Raw genomic sequence first — 20,603 nt, 5'->3', positions numbered from 1 at the left:
TATCATCTATTACCGCGGATGCCTATGTCGACTCTGGCGCCGCTTTGAGTCTTATGGATTGGTCCTTTGCCAAACGCTGTGGGTATGATTTGGAGCCTCTTGAAACTCCTATACCCCTGAAGGGGATTGACTCCACCCCATTGGCTAGCAATAAACCACAATACTGGACACAAGTAACTATGCGGATTAATCCGGATCACCAGGAGATTATTCGCTTTCTTGTGCTGTATAACCTACATGATGTGTTGGTGCTTGGATTGCCATGGCTGCAATTTCATAACCCAGTCCTTGACTGGAAAGCTATGTCTGTGTTAAGCTGGGGATGTAAGGGGACGCATGGGGACGTACCTGTGGTTTCCATTTTATCATCTATTCCCTCTGAGATTCCTGAATTCTTGACTGAATATCGTGACGTTTTTGAAGAACCTAAGCTTGGTTCATTACCTCCGCACCGGGAGTGCGATTGTGCCATAGATTTGATTCCGGGTAGTAAATACCCTAAGGGTCGTTTATTTAATCTGTCTGTGCCTGAACATGCTGCTATGCGAGAATATATAAAGGAGTCCTTGGAAAAGGGACATATTCGTCCTTCGTCATCTCCCTTAGGAGCCGGTTTTTTCTTTGTGGCTAAGAAAGATGGCTCTTTGAGGCCGTGCATTGATTATCGGCTTTTGAATAAAATCACGGTTAAATATCAATATCCGTTGCCACTGCTGACTGATTTGTTTGCTCGCATAAAGGGGGCCAAGTGGTTCTCTAAGATAGATCTCCGTGGGGCGTATAATTTGGTGCGAATTAAGCAGGGGGATGAGTGGAAAATCGCATTTAATACGCCCGAGGGCCACTTTGAGTATTTGGTGATGCCTTTTGGTCTTTCAAATGCCCCTTCAGTCTTTCAGTCCTTTATGCATGACATTTTTCGTGATTATTTGGATAAATTTATGATTGTGTATCTGGATGATATTTTGATTTTTTTCGGATGACTGGGACTCTCATGTCCAGCAGGTCAGGAGGGTTTTTCAGGTTTTGCGGTCTAATTCCTTGTGTGTGAAGGGTTCTAAGTGCGTTTTTGGGGTTCAAAAGATTTCCTTTTTGGGATATATTTTTTCCCCCTCTTCCATCGAGATGGATCCTGTCAAGGTTCAGGCTATTTGTGATTGGACGCAACCCTCTTCTCTTAAGAGTCTTCAGAAATTTTTGGGCTTTGCTAACTTTTATCGTCGATTTATTGCTGGTTTTTCTGATGTTGTTAAACCATTGACTGATTTGACTAAGAAGGGTGCTGATGTTGCTGATTGGTCCCCTGCTGCTGTGGAGGCCTTTCGGGAGCTTAAGCGCCGCTTTTCTTCCGCCCCTGTGTTGCGTCAGCCTGATGTTGCTCTTCCTTTTCAGGTTGAGGTCGACGCTTCTGAAATCGGAGCTGGGGCGGTTTTGTCGCAGAGAAGTTCCGATTGCTCCGTGATGAGACCTTGTGCTTTTTTCTCGCGTAAATTTTCGCCCGCCGAGCGGAATTATGATGTTGGGAATCGGGAGCTTTTGGCCATGAAGTGGGCTTTTGAGGAGTGGCGTCATTGGCTTGAGGGGGCTAGACATCAGGTGGTGGTATTGACTGACCACAAAAATCTAATTTATCTTGAGTCCGCCAGACGCCTGAATCCTAGACAGGCGCGCTGGTCGTTGTTTTTCTCTCGGTTTAATTTTGTGGTGTCCTACCTGCCGGGTTCTAAGAATGTTAAGGCGGATGCCCTTTCTAGGAGTTTTGAGCCTGACTCCCCTGGTAATTCTGAACCTACAGGTATCCTTAAGGATGGAGTGATATTGTCTGCCGTTTCTCCAGACCTGCGGCGGGCCTTGCAGGAGTTTCAGGCGGATAGACCTGATCGTTGCCCACCTGGTAGACTGTTTGTTCCTGATGATTGGACCAGTAAAGTCATTTCTGAGGTTCATTCTTCTGCGTTGGCAGGTCATCCTGGAATCTTTGGTACCAGGGATTTGGTGGCAAGGTCCTTCTGGTGGCCTTCCCTGTCTCGAGATGTGCGAGGCTTCGTGCAGTCTTGTGACGTTTGTGCTCGGGCCAAGCCTTGTTGTTCTCGGGCTAGTGGATTGTTGTTGCCCTTGCCTATCCCGAAGAGGCCCTGGACGCACATCTCGATGGATTTTATTTCGGATCTTCCTGTTTCTCATAAGATGTCTGTCATCTGGGTGGTGTGTGATCGTTTCTCTAAGATGGTCCATTTGGTTCCCCTGCCTAAGTTGCCTTCTTCTTCCGAGTTGGTTCCTCTGTTTTTTCAAAATGTGGTCCGTTTGCATGGTATTCCGGAGAATATCGTTTCTGACAGAGGTACCCAATTCGTGTCTAGATTTTGGCGAGCATTCTGTGCTAGGATGGGCATAGATTTGTCTTTCTCGTCTGCTTTCCATCCTCAGACTAATGGCCAGACCGAGCGGACGAATCAGACCTTGGAGACATATTTGAGGTGTTTTGTGTCTGCAGATCAGGATGATTGGGTTGCTTTTTTGCCTTTAGCGGAGTTTGCCCTCAATAATCGGGCCAGCTCTGCCACCTTGGTGTCTCCCTTTTTCTGTAATTCGGGGTTTCATCCTCGATTTTCTTCTGGTCAGGTGGAATCTTCGGATTGTCCTGGAGTGGATGCTGTGGTGGAGAGGTTGCATCAGATTTGGGGGCAGGTAGTGGACAATTTGAAGTTGTCCCAGGAGAAGACTCAGCTTTTTGCCAACCGCCGGCGTCGGGTTGGTCCTCGGCTTTGTGTTGGGGACTTGGTGTGGTTGTCTTCTCGTTTTGTCCCTATGAGGGTTTCTTCTCCCAAGTTTAAGCCTCGGTTCATCGGCCCGTACAAGATATTGGAGATTCTTAACCCTGTGTCCTTCCGTTTGGACCTCCCTGCATCTTTTTCTATTCATAATGTTTTTCATCGGTCATTATTGCGCAGGTATGAGGTACCGGTTGTGCCTTCCGTTGAGCCTCCTGCTCCGGTGTTGGTTGAGGGCGAGTTGGAGTACGTTGTGGAAAAAATCTTGGACTCCCGTGTTTCCAGACGGAAACTCCAGTATCTGGTCAAATGGAAGGGATACGGTCAGGAGGATAATTCTTGGGTGACTGCCTCTGATGTTCATGCCTCCGATTTGGTCCGTGCCTTTCATAGGGCTCATCCTGATCGCCCTGGTGGTTCTGGTGAGGGTTCGGTGCCCCCTCCTTGAGGGGGGGGTACTGTTGTGAAATTGGATTTTGGGCTCCCCCGGTGGCCACTGGTGGAATTGAACTGGTGTGCATCATCCTCTCTGTTCACCTGTTTCCATCAGGATGTGGGAGTCGCTATTTAGCCTTGCTCCTCTGTCACTTCCATGCCGGTCACCATTGTAATCAGAAGCCTTTCTGTGCATGTTCCTGCTGCTAGACAACTCCCAGCTAAGTTGGACTTTAGTCCTTGTTTGTTTTTGCATTTTGTTCCAGGTCACAGCTGTAGTTTCGTTTCTGTGTCTGGAAAGCTCTTGTGATCTGAAATTGCCACTCTGATGTTATGAGTTAATACTAGAGTCTTAAAGTAATTTCAGGATGGTGTGATGATAGGGTTTTCAGCTGACCATGAAAGTGCCCTTTCTGTCTTCCTGCTATCTAGTAAGCGGACCTCAATTTTGCTAAACCTATTTTCATACTACGTTTGTCATTTCATCTAAAATCACCGCCAATATTTGTGGGGGGCCTCTGTCTGCCTTTCGGGGAAATTTCTCTAGAGGTGAGCCAGGACTATATTTTCCTCTGCCAGGATTAGTTAGTCCTCCGGCCGGCGCTGGGCGTCTAGGGATAAAACGCAGGCTACGCTACCCGGCTACTGTTAGCTGTGCGACAGGTTTAGTTCATGGTCAGTTTAGTTTCCATCCTTCCAAGAGCTAGTTCTTATGTTTGCTGGGCTATGTTCTCTTGCCATTGAGAACCATAACAGAGCTCCCTGTATTTACAGATACATGATAAGATTCTGTCCGCAGCCACCACTAGGGGGAGCTCCCTGTATACAGAGATACATGATAAGATCCTGTCTGCAGCCACCACTAGGGGGAGCTCCCTGTATACAGAGATACATGATAAGATTCTGTCTGCAGTCACCACTAGGGGGAGCTCCCTGTATACAGAGATACATGATAAGATCTTGTCTGCAGTCACCACTAGGGGGAGCTCCCTGTATACAGAGATACATGATAAGATTCTGTCTGCAGTCACCACTAGGGGGAGCTCCCTGTATACAGAGATATATGATATGATCCTGTCTGCAGCCACCACTAGGGGGAGCTCCCTGTATACAGAGATACATGATAAGATCCTGACTGCAGCCACCACTAGGGGGAGATCCCTGTATACAGAGATACATGATAAGATCTTGTCTGCAGCCACCACTAGGGGGAGCTCCCTGTATACAGAGATACATGATAAGATCTTGTCTGCAGTCACCACTAGGGGGAGCTCCCTGTATACAGAGATACATGATAAGATCCTGACTGCAGCCACCACTAGGGGGAGCTCCCTGTATACAGAGATACATGATAAGATCCTGTCTGCAGCCACCACTAGGAGGAGCTCCCTGTATACAGAGATACATGATAAGATCCTGTCTGCAGCCATCACTAGGGGGAGCTCCCTGTATACAGAGATACATGATAAGATCCTATCTGCAGTCACCACTAGGGGGAGCTCCCTGTATACAGAGATACATGATAAGATCTTGTCTGCAGTCACCACTAGGGGGAGCTCCCTGTATACAGAGATACATGATAAGATCCTGACTGCAGCCACCACTAGGGGGAGCTCCCTGTATACAGAGATACATGATAAGATCCTGTCTGCAGCCACCACTAGGGGGAGCTCCCTGTATACAGAGATACATGATAAGATCCTGTCTGCATATGATACGATTGTTGGCCTCGAAGTTCACCAGTCGTGGCTGTGGATCACTACATGTGAACAGTTGGTCTTTTTCAACCTTCTGTACATTATGAGACTTTATCCCAGGAGTCTGATCCAGATGTAATATGCAGCTGGTGTTCGCCATGGAGTAATTGTGGATTTCTTTTCTCTTCTTTCTGCAGTTGCTGAGCTGAACCCCAATGTTGTGGTGATCTCGCTCTTGGCCATTCTGAGCATTTTGCTGATTGGTCTTCTGCTGGTGACGCTCATTGTCTTACGCAGGAAACATCTCCAGATGTCGAGGTAATTCTGTCACAGCGGCATGAAATCATCAGGTGTTCTTCAATAGTAATGGAGGTGAAGAGCTCCAATGTGTGACCATGTGCCAACCGCTGTACAGTGTATATATATATATAGTACAGACCCAAAGTTTGGACACACCTTCTCATTTAAAGATTTTTCTGTATTTTCATGACTATGAACATTGTACATTCACACTGAAGGCATCAAAACTATGAATTAACACATGTAGAATTATATACTTAACAAAAAAGTGTGAAACAACTGAAATTATGTGTTATATTCCAGGTTCTTCAAAGTAGCCACCTTTTCTTTGACTGCTTTGCACACTCTTGGCATTCTCTTGATGAGCTTCAAGAGGTAGTCCAAAAATAGAAGTTAGCTGACAGCACAACTGGACAAAAGGATGCCCGTCCTAGTTCCACTGGACCCAAGTGGAGGAGTACATACCATAAATTGAAGTGAAGGACAGCATCCAATCCGGGTGAAAAACATATCTCTTTATTGTGCCAAATGCGACGTTTCAACCATGAAGGTCTTTTTCAAGCATACAAAACAGTAAAAATGGCAGCCTTAAATAGGGAAGGGAGTAACAACCCACCAATCACCATCGCAGGAACTGCCCATACAGTTAAAATATCAGTGTTTAGTGATCAAAAAGTATAATACAAATTGCATAACATACATAACACATAAAACTTAAAAACATCCACTTTATCATTGTTGTACTGTAAACCATTTAACGGTACCTCTATAGGAAAGAATTAGCACATGGGTCATCAAAATCCATAAACACACCGACCCTTCCTGTTATTTAGGATCCAATCACTGACCCCATTATAGTGTCCATACACATCATCAGCCAGTCCCATACATCGTATCATATGTCGGCACACAATGTATCAGCCAATCACAACCGTTATCATAGAGCCTATCACATGCCCCTACACATCTAGTATCCTATATCGAAGCAACCTATCACAGCAGCCGTCACACTGCATACACCCTCAGGACTCCACCCCATGGTCAGACATTCGCCGCTATCCAAAGCCGGGCACCCACACGCACAAATGAACAGCTCCAGCGCATGATGCGCACGCCCACCAGCCCTCCCACAGAGCGTCGAAAGACGCTACCATGGAGACGCGGCAGACACGCCCACCAGCCGCACAGAGCCACCCATGATGCAGGGAAGTGGCGTATAGCTTCATAGAAGCGCCGCGATCAGAGTGTCAGGACACAAAAGCAGGGCCCAACAGAACATACCCATGCATATCGCATGATGTATATAACGCTCCAGCGCATGGTGCGCATAGTCCACGGACCTAACAAAAACACGTCACATGTCTCAACATATGGCGCTTCCATGGAGATCCGACAGACACGCCCACCAGCCGCACAGAGCCACCCATCATGTAAGAAACCGGCGCTCAATCACAAGGCCACATGACCATACTATAATAGAGCATAGACAGGGGTGCATATACCACCCCATAGCGCCAAATCCATGGCTATCAATCACACAATCCTGCATCATTAACAGACCGTCACATAACTCCACACACGGTGTTACCATGGAAATCCGGCAGACACGCCCACCAACAGCATAGAGCCACCCACCATGTAAGAAACCGGCACTCAATCACAGGGCTATATGACCAAATTAAAGTAGAGCATAAGAGGAGTTCATGCAATGACCCATAACACATATCCATGGCTGTCAATACTTATATGTCATTGTCACCTAACCCAAACCGACCTATATGCGTAAAATGGACTTACAGAGAGAAATATACCTATAAAGATCCCATATACACTCACCGGCCACTTTATTAGGTACACCTGTCCAACTTCTTGTTAACACTTAATTTCTAATCAGCCAATCACATGGCGGCAACTCAGTGCATTTAGGCATGTAGACATGGTCAAGACAATCTCCTGCAGTTCAAACCGAGCATCAGTATGGGGAAGAAAGGTGATTTGAGTGCCTTTGAACGTGGCATGGTTGTTGGTGCCAGAAGGGCTGGTCTGAGTATTTCAGAAACTGCTGATCTACTGGGATTTTCACGCACAACCATCTCTAGGGTTTACAGAGAATGGTCCGAAAAAGAAAAAAAATCCAGTGAGCGGCAGTTCTGTGGGCGGAAATGCCTTGTTGATGCCAGAGGTCAGAGGAGAATGGGCAGACTGGTTCGAGCTGATAGAAAGGCAACAGTGACTCAAATCGCCACCCGTTACAACCAAGGTAGGCCTAAGAGCATCTCTGAACGCACAGTGCGTCGAACTTTGAGGCAGATGGGCTACAGCAGCAGAAGACCACACCGGGTACCACTCCTTTCAGCTAAGAACAGGAAACTGAGGCTACAATTTGTACAAGCTCATCGAAATTGGACAGTAGAAGATTGGAAAAACGTTGCTTGGTCTGATGAGTCTCGATTTCTGCTGCGACATTCGGATGGTAGGGTCAGAATTTGGCGTAAACAACATGAAAGCATGGATCCATCCTGCCTTGTATGGCGCATCTTTGGGATGTGCAGCCGACAAATCTGCGGCAACTGTGTGATGCCATCATGTCAATATGGACCAAAATCTCTAAGGAATGCTTCCAGCACCTTGTTGAATCTATGCCACGAAGAATTGAGGCAGTTCTGAAGGCAAAAGGGGGTCCAACCCGTTACTAGCATGGTGTACCTAATAAAGTGGCCGGTGAGTGTAGATAGAGGTATCAGAAAACAAAAAACAAGATATAACTAACTCAAAACCAAACACGTAATAAAAACAACAACACAGATCATGGCGCTACACAGATCCTATACGGCATTCTAGGAAACACAAAGCTGCAAGTTGTAATCAACATTCAACCCCCAGGATAGCGACAGCCCAATCTCGAAATCCACCGGAGTTCTTTTTGCTTTAGCAACCTAACTCTATCACCGCCCCGTCTCAAAGCGGGTACACTATCAATAACCCTAAATCTAGTTGGTTTACTGAGTGCCCGCTATCAGCAAAGTGTTTGGGTATCAGTAGCTCCAACATTTTAGTCCTGATGGTACTCTTGTGCTTACTAATGCGTGCCTTGATTTCCATAGTAGTTTCACCTACATATGTTAATCCACAAGGACACACAATTAGATATTTAACTGGAGGTACACGTGTATCTTTCTTTGATGTAAATCCTCTTCCCTGTATGAGGGTGATTAAAAAAATCACCTTTCAATAAGTTACCACAGCAGGCACAACCCAAGCAGGGAAAATTTCCCAGCTTAGGGGGGCCTAAAGTCCTCTGTACCACTGTTTTCATTGGACCAATGTCCGATTTCACAAGTTTGTCTTTTAGGTTACACCCTCTTTTATAGGACAAAATCAGGGGCCGAGAGAACTCCTCAATCTCAGGAAACCCCTCATGTAACAGATGCCAATGCTTCAATACTATATTTTTAATCTGGCCACTAGCCGTGCTGAAAGTAGATACAAAAGGGATACGCTTATCTCTAGTTCTAACCCTCCTGTTCCTCACTTCTCCTCTCGAGACATTCCTAACCCTTTTCATGTGTTCTGACTCCACCATTAGGGTAACCTCTACTCAAAAAAATGCCCTATTAAACCTTTGATATATATTTTACCCAAGATTCATAAAGATTATTTTCATCCACCAGGGCGGCCTATTGTTTCGGGCAGAGGCTCTATTTTTAATAAGGTGGTGGTCTTTCTTGATAAACTACTATCTAGGTTTGTGGTTATGGCAAAATCATATATCAAAGATACTGATGACTTTTTGACTAAACTTGATAATCTGAGTGTCACAGAACACGATTCTGGTGTCATTTGACGTTGTCTCCTTATACACCTCTATTGAACATGAGAGGGGACTGGCTGCCATTGATGTGGTGCTGATAGGCTCGGACTGGGGGCCTGATCGTGCACATCTGACCCTCAGGTTGCTCGAGTTCATCCTCAGAAGGAATTATTTTCTTTTTGGGGATGATTTCTACTTGCAACTTAGAGGTACTGCCATGGGGTCCAATGTGGCCCCCACTTATGCTAACATCTACATGGCGGTGCTTGAGGAGCAGTATGTGTACGTGTCGCGGTTTTGGCCTTCGGTCCGGGCCTGGTGGCGTTACATCGATGATGTGTTTGTTGTATGGGAGGGGCCATTGAGTGAGCTCTTGGAGTTTCATCAGGAGATCAATGGCATTTTTCCAGAACTAGATTTTACTGTGACGTATTCTGATAAATGTGTCCAATTTTTTGATACAATGGTATACAAGGATGGGTCAGTTTTGAAGACTGATTTGTTTGTTAAAAGTACTGATAGAAACAGTCTTCTACATTTTAATAGTCATCATCCGAGGAAAATGGTTGAGTCGTTACCCTGGAGCCAGATGCTCAGGGTACGCAAAGTTATTACGGATGATTTTCTTTTGGACTCAAGATTAAAGGAGATGAGTAAAAAATTTTTGAGTAGAGGTTACACTAATGGTGGAGTCAGAACACATGAAAAGGGTTAGGGATGTCTCGAGAGGAGAAGTGAGGAACAGGAGGGTTAGAACTAGAGATAAGCGTATCCCTTTTGTATCTACTTTCAGCACGGCTAGTGGCCAGATTAAAAATATAGTATTGAAGCATTGGCATCTGTTACATGAGGGGTTTCCTGTTATGGACCTGGTGGTTAGGAGCACCCGGAATGACCTGATGAGTAAACTAGAAATAGGAACAAGCTCTGGGAAAGTGGGAACTCTGCTGACCGCAAACACTACTCCTATTACACACACACTAGAAATAGCCGTGGAGCGTACCTAACTCTCCCTAGACGCCTCTTCACAGCCTAAGAGCTAACTACCCCTAAAGATAGAAATAGAAGCCTAACCTTGCCTCAGAGAAATTCCCCAAAGGTAAAGGCAGCCCCCCACATGTATTGACTGTGAGTTAAGAGGAAAGTTACAAACACAGGAATGAAACAGGTTTTAGCAAAGGAGGCCAGACTTAACTACTTAGTCAGAGGATAGAAAAGTGAACTATGCGGTCAGCACAAAAGACTACAAAAAACCACGCAGAGTAAGCAAAAAGACTCCCCACACCGACTCACGGTGTGGAGGTGCCACTCTGCACCCCAGAGCTTCCAGCTAGCAAGGGAATATCATGATAGCAAGCTGGACTAGAAATAGCAGTACTAAGAAATATATTCAGGAAGCAGTAACAAAAAATGAACTAGCAAAGACTTAGCTTCTGCTGGAGTAGACAGGTCCTCAGAAAAGTCCAAGAGAGATCTGAACCAATACTGAACCATTGACAGCTGGCATGAAGTAACGATCTGAGTGGAGTTAAATAGGGAAGCTAGCATAGCAATAAACGAGAGCAGCTGACAAAGCCAACCTCAGTGACCAGCAGTTCCGCTCAAAGCCACCAGAGGGAGTCCAAGAGCAGAACTAACCAAAGTACCATTCATGACCACAGGAGGGAGTCCGAGAACGGAATTCACAACAGTACCCCCCCTTGAGGAGGGGTCACCGAACCCTCACCAGGGCCCCCAGGCCGATCAGGATGAGCCAAATTAAAGGCTCGAACTAAATCGGCAGCGTGGACATCGGAGGCAACAACCCAGGAATTATCCTCCTGACCATAGCCCTTCCACTTAACCAGGTACTGAAGCTTCCGTCTCGAAATACGAGAATTCAAAATTTTTTCCACCACATACTCCAACTCCCCCTCAACCAACACCGGGGCAGGAGGATCAACGGAGGGAACCATAGGCGCCACGTACCTCCGCAACAACGACCTATGGAACACATTATGGATGGCAAAAGAAGCTGGAAGGACCAAACAAAATGACACAGGGTTGAGAATTTCAGAAATCTTATAAGGACCAATGAAACGAGGCTTAAACTTAGGAGAAGAAACCTTCATAGGAACATAACGAGAAGACAACCAAACCAAATCCCCAACACGAAGTCGGGGACCAACACAACGACGGCGGTTAGTGAAACGTTGAGCCTTCTCCTGGGACAACATCAGATTGTCCACTACGTGAGTCCAAATTTGCTGCAACCTGTCCACCACAGAATCCACACCAGGACAGTCAGAAGGCTCAACCTGCCCCGAAGAAAAACGAGGATGAAAACCAGAATTGCAAAAAAAAGGTGAAACCAAAGTAGCCGAACTAGCCCGATTATTAAGGGCGAACTCAGCCAATGGCAAGAAGGTCACCCAATCATCCTGATCAGCAGAAACAAAGCATCTCAGATAGGTTTCCAAAGTCTGGTTTGTTCGTTCGGTTTGGCCATTTGTTTGAGGATGGAAAGCCGAAGAAAAAGACAAATCAATGCCCATCTTAGCACAAAAGGACCGCCAAAACCTAGAGACAAACTGGGAACCTCTGTCCGACACAATGTTCTCCAGGATGCCATGCAAACGAACCACATGTTGAAAAAATAATGGCACCAAATCAGAGGAGGAAGGTAATTTAGGCAAGGGTACCAAATGGACCATCTTAGAAAAGCGATCACAAACCACCCAGATGACAGACATCCTCTGAGAGACAGGAAGATCTGAAATAAAATCCATGGAAACATGCGTCCAAGGCCTTTTCGGGACTGGCAAGGGCAAAAGCAACCCACTGGCACGAGAACAGCAGGGCTTAGCCCGAGCACAAGTCCCACAGGACTGCACAAAAGAACGCACATCCCGAGACAAGGAAGGCCACCAAAAGGACCTAGCCACCAAATCTCTGGTCCCAAAAATCCCAGGATGACCAGCCAACACTGAGCAATGAACCTCAGAAATAACTCTGCTAGTCCATCTATCAGGGACAAATAGTTTCTCCGCTGGACAACGGTCAGGTCTATCAGCCTGAAACTCCTGCAGCACCCGCCGCAAATCAGGGGAGATGGCAGACAGAATTACCCCCTCTTTGAGAATACCAGCCGGCTCAGGGACTCCCGGAGAATCAGGCACAAAACTCCTAGAAAGGGCATCCGCCTTCACATTCTTAGAACCTGAAAGGTATGAGACCACAAAATCGAAACGGGAGAAAAACAGCGACCATCGAGCCTGTCTAGGATTCAACCGCTTGGCAGACTCGAGATAAGTCAGATTTTTGTGATCCGTCAAGACCACCACGCGGTGCTTGGCTCCCTCAAGCCAATGTCGCCACTCCTCGAATGCCCACTTCATAGCTAGCAGCTCCCGATTGCCAAAATCATAATTACGCTCAGCAGGCGAAAACTTTCTAGAAAAGAAGGCACATGGCTTCATCACAGAGCCATCAGAACTTCTCTGAGACAAAACAGCCCCTGCTCCAATCTCAGAAGCATCAACCTCGACCTGAAAAGGGAGCGAAACATCTGGCTGACGCAACACAGGGGCCGAAGAAAAACAACGTTTCAGCTCCTGAAAAGCCTCAACGGCCGCAGAGTACCAATTCACCACATCAGCACCTTTCGTTGTCAAATCAGTCAAAGGTTTAACCACACTAGAAAAATTAGCGATGAAGCGACGGTAAAAATTAGCAAAGCCCAGGAATTTCTGGAGGCTCTTCACAGATGTAGGTTGAGTCCAATCATAAATGGCCTGAACTTTAACAGGGTCCATCTCGATAGTAGAAGGGGAAAAAATGAAGCCCAAAAAGGAAACCTTCTGAACTCCGAAGAGACATTTAGACCCCTTCACAAACAAGGAATTAGCATGAAGGACCTGGAATACCATTCTGACCTGTTTCACATGAGACTCTCAATCATCCGAAAAGACCAAAATATCATCCAAATATACAATCATGAATCTATCCAGATACTTTCGGAAGATGTCATGCATAAGGGACTGAAACACAGATGGAGCATTTGAAAGCCCGAATGGCATTACCAGGTACTCAAAATGGCCCTCGGGCGTATTAAATGCTGTTTTCCATTCATCGCCCTGTTTAATACGCACAAGGTTATACGCCCCTCGAAGACCTATCTTGGTGAACCAACTAGCCCCCTTAATCCGAGCAAACAAATCAGACAGCAGAGGCAAAGGGTACTGAAATTTGACCGTGATCTTATTGAGAAGGCGGTAATCTATACAGGGTCTCAGAGAACCATCCTTCTTGGCCACAAAAAAGAACCCTGCTCCCAACAGTGATGAAGACGGGCGAATATGCCCTTTCTCCAAGGACTCCTTTATATAACTCCGCATAGCGGCGTGCTCTGGCACAGATAAATTGAAAAGTCGGCCCTTAGGAAACTTACTACCAGGAATCAAATTTGTAGCACAATCACAATCCCTATGAGGGGGTAGGACACTGGATTTGGGCTCATCAAATACATCCTGGTAATCCGACAGAAACTCAGGGACCTCAGAAGGAGTGGAAGCAGAAATTGACACCAACGGAACATCGCCATGTACCCCTTGACAACCCCAACTAGACACAGACATTGATTTCCAATCCAATACTGGATTATGAGCCTGTAGCCAAGGCAAACCCAACACGACCACATCATGCAAATTATGCAACACCAAAAAGCGAATATCTTCCTGATGTGCAGGAGCCATGCACATGGTCAACTGAGTCCAGTACTGAGGTTTATTCTTGGCCAACGGTGTGGCATCAATTCCCCTTAATGGAATAGGATACTGCAAAGGCTCCAAGAAAAAACCACAGCGCCTGGCAAACTCCAAGTCCATCAAATTCAGGGCAGCGCCAGAATCCACAAATGCCATAACCGAGTAGGATGACAAAGAGCAAATCAGAGTAACAGACAAAAGAAATTTAGGCTGTACAGTACCAATGGTGACAGACCTAGCGAACCGCTTAGTGCGCTTAGGACAATCAGAGATAGCATGAGTGGGGTCACCACAGTAAAAACACAGCCTATTCTGACGTCTGTGTTCTTGCCGTTCAGTTCTGGTCAAAGTTCTATCACATTGCGTAAGCTCAGGCCTCTGCTCAGAGGACACCGCCAAATGGTGCACAATTTTGCGCTCACGCAAGCGCCGATCAATTTGGATGGCCAAGGACATTGATTCATTCAGACCAGCAGGCGTGGGGAATCCCACCATAACATCCTTAAGGGCTTGAGAAAGACCCTTTCTAAAAATTGCTGCCAGGGCACACTCATTCCATTGAGTAAGCACAGACCATTTTCTAAACTTCTGACAATATATCTCCGCTTCATCCTGACCCTGACACAAAGCTAGCAAGATTTTCTCTGCCTGATCCACTGAATTCGGTTCGTCATAAAGCAATCCAAGCGCCAGAAAAAACGCATCTACATTAAGCAATGCAGGATCTCCTGGCGCAAGGGAGAATGCCCAGTCTTGAGGGTCGCCACGCAACAAAGAAATAATAATTTTTACTTGCTGAATGGGGTCACCAGAGGAGCGGGGTTTCAAAGCAAGAAACAGTTTACAATTATTTTTGAAATTCAGAAACTTAGATCTATCCCCAGAAAACAAATCAGGAATTGGAATTCTAGGCTCTAACATCGGATTCTGAACTACATAATCTTGAATGCTTTGTACTCTTGCAGAGAGATGATCCACACAATAGGACAGACCTTGAATATCCATATCTACACCTGAGTCCTGAACCACCCAGAGATTAAGGGGAAAAGAGAGACAAAACACACTGCAAAGAAAAAAAAATGGGTTCAGAACTTCTCTTATCCCTCTTTTGAGATGCATTAACACTTTGAAGGCCAGCTGTACTGTTATGGACCTGGTGGTTAGGAGCACCCGGAATGACCTGATGAGTAAACTAGAAATAGGAACAAGCTCTGGGAAAGTGGGAACTCTGCTGACTGCAAACCCTACTGCTATCACACACACTAGAAATAGCCGTGGAGCGTACCTAACTCTCCCTAGACGCCTCTTCACAGCCTAAGAGCTAACTACCCCTAAAGATAGAAACAGAAGCCTAACCTTGCCTCAGAGAAATTCCCCAAAGGTAAAGGCAGCCCCCCCACATGTATTGACTGTGAGTTAAGAGGAAAGTTACAAACACAGGAATGAAACAGGTTTTAGCAAAGGAGGCCAGACTTAACTACTTAGTCAGAGGATAGAAAAGTGAACTACGCGGTCAGCACAAAAGACTACAAAAAAACACGCAGAGTAAGCAAAAAGACTCCCCACACCGACTCACGGTGTGGAGGTGCCACTCTGCACCCCAGAGCTTCCAGCTAGCAAGGGAATATCATGATAGTAAGCTGGACTAGAAATAACAGTACTAAGAAATATATTCAGGAAGCAGTAACAACAAATGAACTAGCAAAGACTTAGCTTCTGCTGGAGTAGACAGGTCCTCAGAGAAATCCAAGAGAGATCTGAACCAATACTGAACCATTGACAGCTGGCATGAAGTAACGATCTGAGTGGAGTTAAATAGGGAAGCTAGCATAGCAATAAACGAGAGCAGCTGACAAAGCCAACCTCAGTGACCAGCAATTCCGCTCAAAGCCACCAGAGGGAGTCCAAGAGCAGAACTAACCAAAGTACCATTCATGACCACAGGAGGGAGTCCGAGAACGGAATTCACAACAGTTTCCTGAGATTGAGGAGTTCTCTCGGCCCCCGATTTTGTCCTATAAAAGAGGGTGTAACCTAAAGGACAAACTTGTGAAATCGGACATTGGTCCAATGAAAACGGTGGTACAGAGGACTTTAGGCCCCCTTAAGCTGGGAAATTTTCCCTGCTTGGGTTGTGCCTGCTGTGGTAACTTATTGAAAGGTGATTTTTTTAATCACCCTCATACAGGGAAGAGGATTTACATCAAAGAAAGATACACGTGTACCTCCAGTTATATAATATATCTAATTGTGTGTACTTGTGGATTAACATATGTAGGTGAAACTACTATGGAAATCAAGGCACGCATTAGTAAGCACAAGAGTACCATCAGGACTAAAATGTTGGAGCTACTGATACCCAAACACTTTGCTGATAGCGGGCACTCAGTAAACCAACTAGATTTAGGGTTATTGATAGTGTACCCGCAGGTGGATTTCGAGATTGGGCTGTCGCTATCCTGGGGGTTGAATGTTGATTACAACTTGCAGCTTTGTGTTTCCTAGAATGCCGTACAGGATCTGTGTAGCGCCATGATCTGTGTTGTTGTTTTTATTACGTGTTTGGTGTTTAGTTAGTTATATCTTGTTTTTTGTTTTCTGATACCTCTATCTATATGGGATGTTTATAGGTATATTTCTCTCTGTAAGTCCATTTTACGCATATAGGTCGGTTTGGGTTAGGTGACAATGACATATAAGTATTGACAGCCATGGATATGTGTTATGGGTCATTGCATGAACTCCTCTTATGCTCTACTTTAATTTGGTCATATAGCCCTGTGAGTGAGTGCCGGTTTCTTACATGGTGGGTGGCTCTATGCTGTTGGTGGGCGTGTCTGCCGGATTTCCATGGTAACGCCGTGTGTGGAGTTATGTGACGGTCTGTTAATGATGCAGGATTGTGTGATTGATAGCCATGGATTTGGCGCTATGGGGTGGTATATGCACCCCTGTCTGTGCTCTATTATAGATGGTCATGTGGCCTTGTGATTGAGCGCCGGTTTCTTACATGATGGGTGGCTCTGTGCGGCTGGTGGGCGTGTCTGTCGGATCTCCATGGAAGCGCCGTATGTTGAGACATGTGACGTGTTTTTGTTAGGTCCGTGGACTATGCGCACCATGCGCTGGAGCGTTATATACATCATGCGATATGCATGGGTATGTTCTGTTGGGCCCTGCTTTTGTGTCCTGACACTCTGATCGCGGCGCTTCTATGAAGCTATACGCCACTTCCCTGCATCATGGGTGGCTCTGTGCGGCTGGTGGGCGTGTCTGTCGGATCTCCATGGTAGCGTCTTTCGACGCTCTGTGGGAGGGCTGGTGGGCGTGCGCATCATGCGCTGGAGCTGTTCATTTGTGCGTGTGGGTGCCCGGCTTTGGATAGCGGCGAATGTCTGACCATGGGGTGGAGTCCTGAGGGTGTATGCAGTGTGACGGCTGCTGTGATAGGTTGCTTCGATATAGGATACTAGATGTGTAGGGGCATGTGATAGGCTCTATGATAACGGTTGTGATTGGCTGATACATTGTGTGCCGACATATGATACGATGTATGGGACTGGCTGATGATGTGTATGGACACTATAATGGGGTCAGTGATTGGATCCTAAATAACAGGAAGGGTCGGTGTGTTTATGGATTTTGATGACCCATGTGCTAATTCTTTCCTATAGAGGTACCGTTAAATGGTTTACAGTACAACAATGATAAAGTGGATGTTTTTAAGTTTTATGTGTTATGTATGTTATGCAATTTGTATTATACTTTTTGATCACTAAACACTGATATTTTAACTGTATGGGCAGTTCCTGCGATGGTGATTGGTGGGTTGTTACTCCCTTCCCTATTTAAGGCTGCCATTTTTACTGTTTTGTATGCTTGAAAAAGACCTTCATGGTTGAAACGTCGCATTTGGCACAATAAAGAGATATGTTTTTCACCCGGATTGGATGCTGTCCTTCACTTCAATTTATGAGCTTCTAGAGGTAGTCACCAGGAATGGTCTTCCAACAATCTTGAAGGAGTTCCCAGAGATGCTTAGCACTTGTTGGCCCTTTTTCCTTCACTCTACGGTCCAGTTCACCCCAAACCATCTGGATTGGGTTCAGGTCTGGTGACTGTGGAGGCCAGGTCATCTGGCGTAGCACCACATCACTCTCCTTCTTGGTCAAATAGCCCTTGCACAGCCTGGAGGTGTGTTTGGGGTCACTGTCCTGTTGAAAAATAAATGATGGTCCAACTAAACGCAAACCGGATGGAATAGCATGCCGCTGCAAGATGCTGTGGTAGCCATGCTGGTTCAGTATGCCTTCAATTTTGAATAAATCCCCAACAGTGTCACCAGTAAAGCACCCGCACACCATCACACCTCCTCCTCCATGCTTCACGGTGGGAACCAGGCATGTAGAGTCCATCCGTTCACCTTTTCTGTGTCGCACAAAGACACGGTGGTTGGAACCAAAGATCTCAAATTTGGACTCATCAGACCAAAGCACAGATTTCCACTGGTCTAATGTCCATTCCTTGTGTTCTTTAGCCCAAACAAGTCTCTTCTGCTTGTTGCCTGTCCTTAGCAGTGGTTTCCTAGCAGCTATTTTACCATGAAGGCCTGCTGCACAGTCTCCTCTTAACAGTTGTTGTAGAGATGTGTCTGCTGCTAGGACTCTGTGTGGCATTGACCTGGTCTCTAATCTGAGCTGCTGTTAACCTGCGATTTCTGAGGCTGGTGACTCGGATAAACTTATCCTCAGAAGCAGAGGTGACTCTTGGTCTTCCTTTCCTGGGGCGGTCCTCATGTGAGCCAGTTTCTTTGTAGCACTTGATATTTTTTGCAACTGCACTTGGGGACACTTTCAAAGTTTTCCCAATTTTTTTGACTGACTGACCTCCATTCCTTAAAGTAATGATGGCCACTCGTTTTTCTTTACTTGGCTGCTTTTTTCTTGCCATAATACAAATTCTAACAGTCTATTCAGTAGGACTATCAGCTGTGTATCCACCAGGCTTCTGCACAACTGACGGTCCCAACCCCATTTATAAGGCAAGAAATCCAACTTATTAAACCTGACCGGGCACACCTGTGAAGTGAAAACCATTCCCGGTGACTACCTCTTGAAGCTCATCAAGAGAATGCCAAGAGTGTGCAAAGCAGTCATCAAAGCAAAAGGTGGCTACTTTGAAGAACCTATAATATAAGACATAATTTATTCAGTCGCCATGACAGCACTACGAGAGAGGGGATCCGCCCTTCAGGGACAGGAAACCTACAGACATAAGGGCGGTACCTCTCTCCCGCATAAGTTGGTTTCCTATCCCTGACAGGGGAACCTCTTCAGACAGACCCTAAGAAGAGGGTCGAAGAAAAAAAGTATCCCACTCCTGACAGACCGATGCAGGTAGCGGAGGTTCCCTACCTCGGCCTGGTCCGGTTGCTGGAAGCACCACACCGCAGGGGAACTGTCTGATGTCGGTGATAGCAGGAGGAAGCAGCCTGAGGTTTAAAAGGGCTGGCTTCCGATGTGGTCCATCGTCGTGCGTACCGAGTGAGTACGGGGCTCTCCTCGGGGATTGCGCCTGCTGGGGCCTTTGGGATCTGTCCGCTGCTTGCTGGGGGCGTGCGCATCGGTCCGGGCGGTGCTGGCGTCCTCGGTCGCGTGTCGGCTTGCAAAGCCACAGTCGCAACCAGAAGGGGCGTGTCCGGATAATGCGACTGGATGGCACGGCCTGATGATGCGGCGGAGCATGCGCAGAAAGCGCAGTTCCGGTCTATGGTGGCGCTCAGACATCCGAGCGGGGCTTGGACCCAGGGGGGAGCGGGGGTCTCACTGGCTGGCGGGGGCTTGGCACTGAAGGGGGAGAACACGTCCCTTCAGTTAATGGTACTGGGCAGGCCACCTGAAGTTCCTGCTAACCCCCATCCGGGGGCGGTACCGTGGGGGTATTTAAAGTATTGGAGGAAGCTGCAAAGTGCTCCGAACCCATTCTCAGAATGGAATCGTCAGAGGGGGGCAACGCAGCTGGACAAGCAGCAGCAGCTTCAGGACCCTGCATACAACACTTAATTGAGGAAGAGGCCCCTGACCTTACCTCTACGCTAAGAGAGATGGTTAGACAAGAAGTCAGGGGGTCTATAACAGAGGTGTCAAACTGCATTCCTCGAGGGCCGCCAACAGGTCATGTTTTCAGGATTTCCTTGTATTGCACAGGTGATAATTTAATCACCTGCACAGAATGATTCCAGCACCTTGTGGAATGCTAAGGAAATCCAGAAAACATGACCTGTTGGCGGCCCTCGAGGAATGCAGTTTGACACCTCTGGTCTATAAAATCCAGGTCTCAGAAAACGGATGCCAAAAAGAGGAAGGAAGTTACATCCCCTATCTCAGATATAGGTTCGGACTCGGGTGAACTGAGTTCAGATTCCCTCCCATCATCCTCCTCATCGGGGGACATAGAATCTGGCCAGGCCTGTCTGTCACTGGATAGGGTTAACCACTTAGTTAAAGCTGTCTATTTAGCACAATGGGGATTGAGGAGACCCAGTCAGAATACTCCATTCAAGACATACCTGTAATGTTCAATGGTATAGATCGGAAATCCCGAAGGTCTTTTCCAGTAGTGGATAAGATAAAGACACTGATTACAAGGGAATGGAAAAAACCCGAAAGGAAGGGTTCATTTCCACCAGCGTTCAAAAGGAGGTATCCGTTTGAGGAGGAGGCTTCATCCTCATGGGACAAGGCCCCCAAGCTAGATGCAGCAGTGGCCAAGGCATGCAAAAAAACCTCTCTTCCATTCGAAGATTTGGGAAATTTAAAGGACCCACTAGATAGAAAAGCCGACG

At 46.5% G+C, this 20,603-nt stretch overlaps 1 protein-coding gene across 4 annotated transcripts in view; it reads left to right on the top strand.

The window, feature by feature from the left end:
- The window catches only part of PTPRO (protein tyrosine phosphatase receptor type O), a 555,000-nt gene that overhangs the window by 411,094 nt on the left and 123,303 nt on the right, over positions 1–20,603 (top strand). For all 4 annotated transcript variants that reach the window (XR_013215987.1, XM_077267281.1, XM_077267279.1 and 1 more), the window contains one exon: positions 5,101–5,221. Coding sequence is in view for 3 of the 4 variants with exons in the window: in XM_077267281.1 (XP_077123396.1) it covers positions 5,101–5,221 (121 nt within the window). In the remaining variant the exon portion in view is untranslated. The remainder of the gene's footprint in view (positions 1–5,100; positions 5,222–20,603) is intronic.

This window comes from Ranitomeya variabilis, chromosome 5, assembly GCF_051348905.1.
Source record: "Ranitomeya variabilis isolate aRanVar5 chromosome 5, aRanVar5.hap1, whole genome shotgun sequence".
NCBI classification, from domain to species: domain Eukaryota; kingdom Metazoa; phylum Chordata; class Amphibia; order Anura; family Dendrobatidae; genus Ranitomeya; species Ranitomeya variabilis.
Note: the sequence above shows the minus strand (reverse complement) of the source record. Positions and strands in the feature narration are given on the sequence as shown.